The sequence below is a fragment of the Electrona antarctica genome (assembly GCF_951216825.1).
Source record: "Electrona antarctica genome assembly, chromosome: 14".
Classification (NCBI taxonomy): Eukaryota; Metazoa; Chordata; class Actinopteri; order Myctophiformes; family Myctophidae; genus Electrona; species Electrona antarctica.
Window position 1 is genome coordinate 37,701,782 of NC_136795.1, and position 12,531 is coordinate 37,714,312.

Genomic DNA, 12,531 nt, shown 5'->3' on the forward strand with positions numbered 1-12,531 from the left:
TGTGGTAGGGTTCATTACAACTTCAGAAGGTGGTCAAGCAAGGGGCACTGGTTTGAATAACTAGAAAAAAGGGAGAATCTCTGTCAGGCCAGGTGGCCCATGCAGGGCTGTTTTTGTCAAAAGGGATACGTGACACTCTTGGTACAGTACATCTATGTGGAGAGTCCAGTATATATTTGGTTAATGGGTTTGTAGGATCCCTCACTTCCATTCCTATGAATTGAATACGAAGGACCCCAATGGAAACAAGCCATAGGCTTTCTTGGGTCGTAATCCTCTTAGCAGACCTTGCATTTTTCTGCAAACTGTAAATAAAGTATTCAATCAACACGAGAGGGTGGCGTAGTCACATACTTTTATAGCTGTGCAATGCACACATTGGCAGATGTGTATAAGAAATAAGACTGGGTCTAATAACGGAATGGCTCATTTAAAAACCTCTGACAGAGATTAGATTAGACGGCGCTAGCCGACAACGGTGACGGGGTTGGCACAACGCCATGCTTTTTCTTTTCTTCTTTTTACCGATAGCAGCTGAAGTCCTTGTCATGTCTGTCTGTCTGTCTGTCTGTCTGTCTGTCTGTCAGTAACTCCTGGTACACACAACACCACTGACACCAAAATGTAAAAGTACCAGTACTTTGTGTTTTTAACTGACAGTCTTGACTGAGGGGGCTAGATGGTCTAGTTGAGGGGGGCCCCCCCACGCCCCCCGTGACGCCAGGCCTGCTCTGACATCATGTTGATGAGCCACATACAGTGCCTACTGTTCCATCACAGTAAGCACTGTGATAAGATGTCCTATGTAGATGTTCGAGATAATTGCTTCACGCCCCTCTCTTACACTTCCATATTAGTAGTGGAGAGGAGAATCACCCTGCGATGGAACAGCGAGCACTGTGGCACACTGTGTTAAGACATAATCGGTGCAAAGCCCACCTACACTTCCATTATTAATGGAAGAAAGAAAGACTGAAAGGCTTTTTCCAATTGTGATAGAACAGCAATTACAGTATATGATTCACTGTGTTGAGACATTCTCTAGCTTTATACCCATTTACCAAAGGTTGCTAAGTGGTACTCTCTCTTAATTCAGTAGGAAGACTATTCTAGGAGTGTATTCCGTCAAAATATTGCTAGGCGAATAAATGACATGCAGGGCTGCTGAAAATCTGCAAATCAATGTCGCCTGTCAATGTCAATCATATGACAGGCGTGGAGTGCTTCAAATTAAAAACAAGTATATACTGTTCCGTGGCTACTATCGGTAAATTGCGTATCCAAAGTTGAAATGTTGTATAGCATTAATGATAATCACCATAATTCAATGGCTAAATCATTTGTGGTATTAAAATATAGTATTAATTTATAATACATCACATTTATCTAGCGCTTTTCTCTATACCCAAAGTTGGTTTACAACAAAACAACTAAACAAAATAAGAGAAATCTAGTTAAAGGCCTAAGCGGGGAAAGCAAGTCTGACATGGTGGGTTTTGAGGGAGGCTTTGAACAGGGCAAGAGTGGGGGGCAGCTTTGATGTGCGGTGGGAGTGAGTTCCAAAGAGAGGGGGCTGCAACTGAGAAAGCCCCGTCTCCCCAGGTGCATTCTTTTTGTTTTGGGGATGTCCAAGAGGTTGGCATCACCTGTCCTAAGGGAGTGATATAGTAAAGTATTTTATTAATCTATATAAAGATGTACAGTCAAACAATCCATAATTTGCCATCATTTTAGAGTAGGCCTACTTGATTTTACATTGTGACCGTTTCATCCATTAACATAGGTTCCATGTGAGTTATGGGAATTGTGTAAAATGAAGGGCTTGTCATTCAACTGTCGGTACTGAACTTGCGATTCCATTCTAAATCGCGATCATGCAAAAATATCTTTGCGAAGATACACATTACTGTCATGTATATGGCCAGTGTTTCATTCCCTTAATTTCAGTATGTTATATCAAGCGAGTACATACATTTTCTATAACATAATAGAATCGTCAAGATTATATGGATATAGGTCTATACAAGATCAGTAACCAGGAGTAATACTGGAGGTCTTTGTACAAAAGCAGCATTTTTCCTGCAGCCTCATTTAAAATGTTTGACTGCCCTCTGCTGTACAACTCTGGAATAACTAGTTTAAAGAAACATTTTATTTCTATTGCTATTTTATGGTCAGTAATTGACTCAACATACAGTAGGCTCCTGAGGGTCATTTTACTTATCTCAGTGTAGTGTAGTAGTGTTGATTTTTTTTAAAGGGTGCACAACGCACACATCACCAGATATTAATGGTAAAACAGTATTACAGGTTGACAGTTTCACATATCTTGGACTCACTGTGGACAAGTCTTAGGTTTGATCAACATAGTACATCTATCCATTCCCATTTCCAGCAAAGACTCCATGTAATCCTTAAATTAGGATTAATTAGGCCCTCATCTTCTGTCATGTACAAAAGCATTGTTCAACCTGTTCTGCTGTACTGTTCCGCATGATTCTACACCATGCCTAACAGAAACAAACCTTTCAGTATTACCCGTATGGCTTCCAAGATCATCAGACAACCTACACCCACACTTCTTTCTGATATGAATAAGGCTATCATAGAGTTAGTGATCATCCCCTGTATCCCCTTTTTCAACCTCATGCCATCTGGAAAAAGATACAGAACCTTAGTGTGGAAAAAGGTCTGCTTTAGTAGGAGTTTTGTCCCCTCAGCCATCGCAGCATTAAACAAACTGCCCCACCGATAGGATGGTTCTGTATACACTGGGGAATTCATGTTCACTCTCACTCTGTGAGAGTGAACATCACTTTGTTTTGTTGTGGGTGTTTTCAAAAGACTGAAGATCAATATCCTTCAGGACAATAACGATTATATATATTAAACCAGGATTTGAGCGTTATCCTTGACCATTTAGCATAAACTTTGACTGTACCAGAGCCATAGAGTAAGACAGAGTTACAACATTGAGGGGGCAGAAAACAGCCTGGTCACGTGGTTTATTTACTCACGCGAACCTATAGACTCCGTCTCCAATGCATTCCGTAAACTTCCGGTTGTCCCTTTTCAATAGTCTATGTAGAAGAGCCTGGCCCCATAAAGTGAACAGAGTTGTCATAACTCTGTCTTACTCGATATGTTAACAATCACACTGTATTGAACCTATATTTGTAATTGGTACACACACACACACACACACACCTAATCAAAACACAAAGGGAATTTCTGTGGAACTTAAGTCTGACTTTGCTTGGCAATTTCACATGGGAAATCTAATGTTTCACAGAAAAGTCCTCATTCCTTCCAGAGTTGGACCAGGAAATGCAGACGTTCAGAATTAATCTTCAAAATAATTTATTCAAGATTCATATGGTAATATCTTGCTTAGTGATCAGCATATAAAATATGTACAGAGCAACGCATTGGTAAAAGTGACATGTATGTGCTTAAAGTAGAGAAGCCACTAAGCCAGTAATAATTCAGGAATTTCTGGAGAATGATCCTTCAAGTTAAGAATTGTAGTGATGCTTTGCTGCTAGACATCAGTATCCTGAATGTGCAGGGACAACAGCTCAGTGCACAGGCCTAGGTAGTCGTCAGAATTTATGAAAGGCTGCAGCTCGAGGGTTTGGAGGGGACTCTATCCTGAAATAGAAACATGAATAAAGATAAATATTTCAAAAGGTCAACTTTAATATAAAACTATTAATATTTGCCGTTTATGTACAGGGAATCTGCAGGTATCAGCACTTTAAAAGCTTTTTATATCCTCACGAGTTAAAAAACAATTTTATAGTTATTAATTATAGGTACCAGTCATAACTGTGCCAGTTGAAGGTTGCTAACTTTCAGAGAAGGGGTTATGGTAGCACAGATACTGTCTGTATGTTAAACAAACAGGTAATTTGTTCCATTTAGGGTGGATTTATACCAGATCAAGGCTGTTTTGCATGTATAAACCAAGCTGTTTTATCATAATTTAAAGTTTTGCAAGTAACATAATGGTCCCCATCTTTCCGATGGTTGAATGAAACTAGCTTCACATTTGGGCTGATCACTGTCAGTCACTTACTTGGTTCTCTTTTGTTCGAATAAGTTTTATATCGTCGACCCCCAAGCTTTTCTAGCTTACATTACAATCCATTTTCTTGCACTATAACCAGTAGGCTATCTTAACTGCTGTGCTGTCTTGGGCAATATCCCTCGTGAGATGAATAAAGGTCTCTTCTCGTACACCATGCGTAAGCACTCCACCAGTACTTTTTTTTTTGGAGGAACAAGGTTGTACCCTCCTCTACACCCTGCCTGTTTAGCCATTGTCTGGTCCTGTTAACGCCCTATCCACTGGCAGTTGTCTGTCTGACCCCTCCAGTACACTTATTAAACCAATTAGCCACATTCATTTACTTGTGGAAAACGGCTAAACTAAATCACATGGAAGTGAAATCGGAATTGTATTTCAAATGGTTTAAGCTTTGTCACTTTCTTGAGCAAACGATTTCAGACCACTGAAATTAATTTTAGAATTTCTAATACAATTTAACGTTTCATACTTTAATAACCCAATACCAACCCAACACCATTTGTGAAAGTCAACAAAATATTCAGACAATGTGCTGGTATCTACATGTTCTCCTGTTAGCATGCTACTGGCTACCGGCAGATACCTGTTGTTGTCTTTGCTGTTGCTGTTGGCGTCTGTACTCTTCCTCACTAGCAGCGAGGGCTTGAGCCAGAGCCAGGTCTTCTTGCTCCTGAGGACTAAGATGCAAAAAAATACTACTATAAATATCAGACAACAGGTTATGATTGCTGAAAATGAAAGACAATGACACACATGAAGGTAAAGTTATCAAACGTTAAACAAATAATAATAAAATAAACTAGCTAAAACATAATCTAATACTTGGGTATCAATAACAATATAATAGTTTCGTGTGGCTTTCAATGTTATACCGGAGCAATCTAAAATGTGACTGCCAGGCAACGAGGATTCCTCCAAGGAATTGTTGTACATTGTTGCCGTTTTCAATCTGGCTGTAAACTGCAGATACATGAGGCACTTGGTAAACACCCAAGACACAAATCCAGTACACCACTGAGCCTACAGGGTCTGTTTGAGATAGTGAAGCTAGAAAATCCACTCTGTTCACCATCAATAGAGCACCGAAGTCTGACGTCACTTTCAGTAGAGGGCACCAACACACAGGTTCGTGTATTTTTTTATTTGTATTGAAATCTCCATAGGGTGATTTTATGTCGCTTCATATAAGAACTGTGTTTGAAAAATAAACCGACCACCCCAGCCTTTCTGTCAGGGGAGTGGCTGTGCGTCGTTAATGATGTCCATTCATATTTGATACAGCCAGTTTCTGGAGAAAATGGAATTAATGTGACCGCAAAAGCCTTGAAACTACATATGAATGCAATGTCGCTGAGCATATACGTCACGCCCAGCTGTCAACATATTGCGTTCCTGAGATTCCTCGTTGACGTAAGCTCAGCTGGTGGTGACTCGACTCGTACTAACCACGATACAATATATATCAATACATTTAAAATTAAAATAAACGTAATTAACGTTCAGTTTCTGTTGTGCGACGGGCTGCGGGCAGATGCAGCCTACCCGGAAATGTAGTCTCTGGGTTGTTTGGCTCGTTTCTAACGCTTATTTTGTTACTCTTTGGGTATATTTACAATGCTTATAAAAAAAATACACAAACCTAGGGACTGGCGCCCTCTACTGATAGTAGAGGGCAGTGACGCCAGGACTTCGGTGCTCTATAGTAGTTACATGCCATAACATTTTTCTTGCCTGGGTGTTTGCAGGATACTGTATATGCAGGGTTTGAGGGTTATAGTTCTTATTGTGAGATTATAGTTCTTAATGAGGACTGTGCTTACCTAAGGGTTGGCTGAACAACATTATTCCTTGACTCAGCCAAAGACATCTCCAGAGCCCTTTGTAAAGCCTGCTCCTCTGTCTGTAATGACAGGAAGATGTTACACACTCACCTTTAACCACAATCATTATTATAAGTTCACTCATATTCTTTAAGAATGGGGCAATGCAGTGTCATTAGAACAATTATACATACCAGGCCAGCCTGAAATGAGGCTGATGGTGGTATTACATTCTGTGCTGCAGCTGGAGTAGGCATCCATTGGTGCTGGCTGAGAGAGAAAAAACAAAACTAGTTTAAAAGTGTTCACAATGTAACTGTACACACACACGCACACAAAATAGCATTACTTACCCATTGTTGTTGCTTCTGTGGTTTGCAGGCACACCATTAGAAACAGGGCCAGGGTTTCCTTGACTGGCTGAACTAGAACCAGACACTTTGCTGGAGGAGGCAGTATGGGCCCGCAAGAAAGCAGAATTGCTGGAGGAGGCAGTATGGGCCAGCATGAAAGCAGAATGTCTAAAGTAAAGAAATCAGACTGTCAAACATCATAGTTGAAAAGAAAACAGACATGTGAACAGTGTTGGGTTGAGTGGAGCATTAGGATATATTCTGCACATACCCACTCTTGGAGACTGGTTTGTCATCAGTCTTATTACAGTCATGGTCAAGCGAGTGTCTGTGTTTAAGACAGTAATTCAAGTGGCACTGGTCACATGTAACTTGAATCATTTCCTTCTGCTTACAGCCTCCTCTTGAACATTTATTTGTAAAAATCTGTAGGGGGAAAAAAAAGGTGAACTCTGATTAATTTTATTTCTATTTGGACTTTGTATCAATGTTGTCTCATTTTATGGAAAATACATATGGAATATTTGTACGAGCAAACCTTTCTCTTTCTCTGGGCAGGGTCGGACTTGCAATCCCGATCAATGTGTTCACCAACTTTAATGTCAGGCATTTCTCCTCTCTTGATGGGAATGGGAATGTTGCACAAAGGACATACAGGGACCTGGACATCCTACAGGACCAACCACCAAGCACAATGACAATTACAGTTACAGATCATCACTAGATGAGGATATTATCACCTTCTCAATCTAATTTAACAATATTCCAAGCTTCCTGTGATTATTCCCACCTTATTTTCTCATCTCACGTCTCAGTCTCACTTGAATTAATATTGGTGCTCGATATCATGTGATCATTGTCTTGAATGACATAACAAAATCAATTCCATCGACTCTACTCATAACATTAAATTGTATTAGGTTATACAGGCATTTAACATCACAAGAAAAGAAAAAAAACATCTTGAGATGGTTGTATGGAATACTTTAAAGTACCTTCTTGTAGGACGACATGCACTTGTGATTTGCATAGGTGATGTGGTCGTTACAGAAAATCTCTTCACAGGCATCACATCTCATGGGAAGGAAATCTGCAATAGTAAAACAGCTTCTTAAAAAGAGCATATGATTCAGAGACCTGAAACTTAAGTTTATCTCATCACTTCCAGTTTAACTTGTTTATCCTGTATGAGTTCTCTCCCAATTAGATAAAATTGGCATAATCCTGCCCTGAAAATGTATTTTTGTTTAGTGTTTACTAAGAGACAGAGAAATCCATTACTGAACAAACACTCTATAGCAGGGGTGCCAAACCGGCAGCCCGTGGCACAGAGGAAAGGGTTCCAATCAGGCCAGTAGGATGATTTTGAGAAAATACGTCGGGATTCGAACCCGCAACACGCTGTACTGTAGGCGCCTGGACTGGAGCGCAAAAGTCTACCTGAGTTAATTGAGTTTGATTGCTGGAAGCAGGCCTGGCTAATAAAATGTATAGTTGCGTAGCCATTTAAAATATATTTAGTTAATTCTACATTTGTTTCAATGTTTGTCACCTAATAAATATAATTTCCTATGAAATAAAACATTTTATTTTATTAACAGGTACAGTATACTATTTGAAATACATTCAGTCATACATTTCTTGTAGCCTGCAACTGTAATCATTAATTTAAAGGGCCACTTCACCCCTTTTGCAACCAGATCTTATTTTAATTATGTTTGGGAGACAAGAAACTTTACTGTTTTTTTTTTTATTAGACAATTTAGTATTTCAAAGTGTCTGTGATGTTTTCTCTTTTTTCCCCCCTCTACTTCTCCAGTTATCCGACGCACCTGTCCACTGTAGGTGTGCAGAAGGACCTTTCTCTTCTATAAAGCGTCTGTGATGTCATGGACACCGGTCTCACTTCCTTCCTGGACTACATGTTGTCTCAGTAAGACAGCCCTCCCCTATATACATATATACATATATGTGAGTGCAGCAAAGCATTATGGTAATTGTAGTAATCCATCAGTGAGACCAGTGTCCATGACATCATAGACACTTTGAAATACTAAAATATAAAAAAAATACACAACAGTGTGTATTTAACTTGCCATCAGAATATAGAGCTGTTTAACACTGATTTCACCAAAGTGGAACTGTGTGAGGAAACCGTTAGCCTTAAGCTTTCCAATCCCACTTACCTAATCGTTTGCAAGTCTTCTCAGAGCAATGCTTTCCGAGATCTGGAAACTCCATTGTACAATTGTGATGCCTTTAATCAAACCCTGGGAGAGAGAGGGGGGGGGGGGTATTAAAAACTGAACAAGACCCAGGATTCACTCCGTTTTAAGATCTGCATTTATAAGTTCATGCCAATCTATGAAATAGTAAACAAGCTTGCAAGGTGAATGTAGTGGTAAACATTATTTCTCCCCTTCAATAATGCCAATTGGTATTGTATTTTATATTGTTTCATTATTCATTATCATTGATTAATGATTAGTCACCTTTACAACGAGGTATAACTTGAAAGGATTGTGCATTGCTTGGGCAGAGTGCTAATGGGGATAATGCTAGTGCCATAATAAAGTAAAGTAAATCGTAGAATGAGCAACACAGCTAAACGTGTGGGTACTGGGTACAGGCTTGGAGAGTGGAGACGCCCAAAAATGTGCCAAAATCCCCCATTATAATTCTGTTGGTATTGGCTGGTGTGTGACTGGGACATGAGCACAGGCCTCATCCTGAAGGGACAAACGTGGCATCTTTCCATGGAGGCAGTGTTGCTGCTTGGAGCACACACAAACTCAACAAGGTTGCAGGACCAAACCAATGCTCATGTGACAGTTACACTGCCAGCAGGTGTGTGCTGGCAGGTCGCTCAAAACGAGCACATTTTTGGGGGCGCTACCCAAACATTTTGCAGTGTTCCTTACAAGTTAAACCTTGTTGTAAAGGTTTTAAAAGGCCCATTAATTATATTTTATTTTCCTCCCTTTACATAGAAAAGCATCACAAGTTTACAGAGAGCTGTACCGCGGTTTCTTTCTTGCAAACAGAAATCTTGCGACGATTAAGGCAATTGTTTTATAACCAGATTTGTTATGTTATTATTGGCAGATTCTCTGGCAAAGTCATAGACATTGTATTTGAACACATAAACATAAGTAATTAAACCCACTCTTTTATTTTTTCCTTCTTAAAATGGCTAAATACATTGCAGTAGTACGTAGTATTGTTGATACAATCAATTATTTGCATTGCAAAACGATACGATACAAAGTCAAACGTTACAATGTTGCCATACATATCGATATACACCCATACCCGTTCCACCCATACAATTCTGTTAAATTAACAGACACACAATTATTTGAGGGCCACAACTTGTAGCCAAGATTACAATTTCAATGTGAAACATTAACTTTCAAAAGGAATGAGCTTGTTTCAACTTATTGCATTTTAATTCTGTATTAAATACATGTTTTACTTCCATTTCTTCAAAGCAATAAATCTAAAACAACGTGGAAAAGGGAGCCATGCAGGCAGGAGTTTGGGTCTCATGAAACAACTGTCTAACCCTAGCCATGGTTCACATGACGCTCTAGCCCCTTTCGGAACCCTCGGTTACCTTTTCTGATTTTTGGACGGCGGTACCCTAGGGTTCCTCGTAGGTTTTTCTACCCTCCATAGGACGCAGATTTACCTACTGTGTTCACAGAGACCTGCGCTGTCGCTTGAGTGTTGGTGAGATGATTCAAAGATGCATAAAACAGCTATAGGAGACAGCGGGAACGTGTGCGAAACAGCGCTAATCGGAGTTGCAGTTAAGTATTTTTAATCTTTTCTTTTTTACGTTGCTTCGCTGAACTTCTGTTTCTTGGCGACTGGCTAGCTGCACGTCCTAGTTACTGCCTCTGATTGGCCGACCGTGTACATGCAGGATGTTTATAATGCTGTTGTGTCGTGGAGGTCGCTCTCCGTGAACATTGAGTATGTACATCTGCATCCTATGGAGGGCGGAATAAGCTGTCAGGGACCCTAGGGTCCAAACTTCAGAAAAGGTAACCGAGGGTCCCGAAAGGGGCTAGTCTAACCCAAACCTATATTTACATTTTACAACGATTTTTGTTTTGCATAGTACTGTATATTTGTATGTCATTATCATTTTTGGGGGTTATAAATCCCCTTAGAAAGCAGAGTGAAACCTTGTAGTGAACTGTACTTTCCTGTGTGTATTCCCTGCAAACTGTTAATAAAGTACTCAAGTCAATCAATGACCAAATCAATTCAAGAATATAATAAATCTGATGACTGACTGTCTTGTAGATCGGTTAATTTGGACAAGCGACACGTCATACTACGGAGTAGTATTAGTAGTAGAAAAGGCTTTGGCGTTTGTAGCTGGCAACAGGCCCATGCACTTCAAACAGAGTTAAGAAGTTACATAACAACTTAAGCTTGGATGCTGGTATAAGATAACCAACCAGACAGATTATACAAGAGACAAACACTCACTGCGCACGCCGCCGATCAAACAAACAACACACCACTTGGAGTTGGCCAACATTAGCACGGTTTTGCCACTTCACTAACATAGCAACAGATAGCTAGTATATGCTTGCTTGTCAAGCAAACGCTAAATAATAGATAATATGGCTGTTGTGTTACTGCAAAATAACTGTAAATATTACACTGTTAGGACCAATGCTAATGTCAAGTATAAAAACAGCAACGTTACAGCCTTAACATAACGTTAAAATGCTGACTCTTTCAAAGCTAAAAAAAAGAGCTAACTGGCATTAGCTACATTTTACACTTTTAATGAACGTTTCGACTGACTACTACACCAACACCAAATCATTTTCACACAATACGTTATGATTTCAACTCACCGGACGACTGTTTAATGCTCTCAGTCTGTTGTTTAATGTTTAACCGTCGGTAGAAAGGATGTATAAATAATTAAACCTGGTCAAAAGTGTGTGCCTCTCGAGCAGAAAACGTTAGCACCATCTGACTGTGTTTTTATCTTGTTGGGTTTTGATGTGTCACCCATGCCCCTCCCACTTCCGCATGACCGCCTTGACACTTCTCGAAGTTACACGAAGGTGCCCGACTCTTCCATCGGCGGATGATGTAATCGAAATGGTCAAAGGTTTGGATCATTCTAAAGTTGTATATTTTTTCCAATTAACTGTAACGTGTCGTATAGGCCTAATACTTACTTACTACTACTACGACTACTATAGCCTAGCCTACCTATATACTGGCTACTGCTGTATTTATTTAACTTATTTGTTCTGTTCTGTTCATTATAAGACAGTCTCAACGCTGTCATTGCAGCGTTTGCCAGTTGGTGGCAGCAAAACATTTCCTCATGCTATTTTCTGAGTAAAAAGATTGATACATATATGAATATGGTGTGTGTGTGTGTGTGTGTGTGTGTGTGTGTGTGTGTGTGTGTGTGTGTGTGTGTGTGTGTGTGTGTGTGTGTGTGTGTGTGTGTGTGTGTATCTGTTTTATTATTAATCAAGTCTCTGCAATATCACATTTTCATTGCGTTTTAAAAGTAAATTAGATGTTTGACCAAGATTGTCATAAGTTGTCATAATGTTGACACCTCTGCACATAATAAAACACAATTGTGGGGGTCTGTGTGTGGCTACGATGACCTATAGATACTGCAATGTATGATATATGATTCATATCACATACATTGGTTATACTTTATATAAGGCAGTGGTTCTCAACCAGTTGTCTGGTCTCTGAGGGGGTTCCAGGTGGACCCAGCTAAATGAGAGCGTTGGTATTGGTAACCAAATGGACCCAGCTTTAACTCTTGAGAGTGTAAAATGAAATGGTTTCTTTCATTACTCTATAGTACCAAACATCAATAGAGCATGGAATTGTGGACAAAATATTGTCTTGGGTCCAAGAGGCTAAATCTCATAAAATTGTGGTCTGTACTTCGCTCAAGTCAAGTGCCCAATAAATAATGGAACTTGATATGAGAAAGGTTGACAACCACATGTTATATGGTCAAAGTGTGCCATTAAAGGTGAAAAACATCTCCCCCATAATGATACATGGTGGAAGGAGGTAGGAGATCGAGATTTGAGCGGCTATGGAGCATCAATTCCTGGCCTGTCTGTATAGCACCTGGCTCGTGAGCCAGTAATTCTGCTGCCAGATGGCACCGCTCTGAAAACACCTGGTTGGCTGGTTCATCAGTGAAATTTCGCGCGCGCGTGCGTGCGTGCGTGTGTGTGTGTGTGTGTGT

General features: G+C 39.9%; 1 protein-coding gene across 1 annotated transcript; it reads right to left on the reverse strand.

Moving 5' to 3' along the window:
- Nucleotides 1–3,343: 3,343 nt before the first annotated feature.
- zfand2a (zinc finger, AN1-type domain 2A) lies at nucleotides 3,344–11,302 on the reverse strand. Its single transcript, XM_079520139.1, has 10 exons — nucleotides 11,144–11,302; nucleotides 8,450–8,533; nucleotides 7,259–7,353; nucleotides 6,802–6,933; nucleotides 6,535–6,689; nucleotides 6,264–6,431; nucleotides 6,105–6,180; nucleotides 5,911–5,990; nucleotides 4,674–4,767; nucleotides 3,344–3,651 (listed from the first exon to the last, which is right to left on the reverse strand). Exons 2-10 carry the CDS (start codon nucleotides 8,502–8,504, stop codon nucleotides 3,610–3,612), a joined length of 897 nt encoding a protein of 298 aa, XP_079376265.1. The 5' UTR covers nucleotides 8,505–8,533; nucleotides 11,144–11,302; the 3' UTR covers nucleotides 3,344–3,609.
- Nucleotides 11,303–12,531: the final 1,229 nt, after the last annotated feature.

Excerpts from the sequence above, each read along its gene's own strand:
- zfand2a (XM_079520139.1), bottom strand. The coding sequence starts at position 8,504 with ATGGAGTTTCCAGATCTCGGAAAGCATTGCTCTGAGAAGACTTGCAAA. Across the intron at positions 6,934-7,258 it reads GCATGTCGTCCTACAAGAAG|GATGTCCAGGTCCCTGTATG; the intron begins GTACTTTAAAGT and ends TTGGTCCTGTAG. Across the intron at positions 6,690-6,801 it reads CTGCCCAGAGAAAGAGAAAG|ATTTTTACAAATAAATGTTC; the intron begins GTTTGCTCGTAC and ends TTCCCCCTACAG.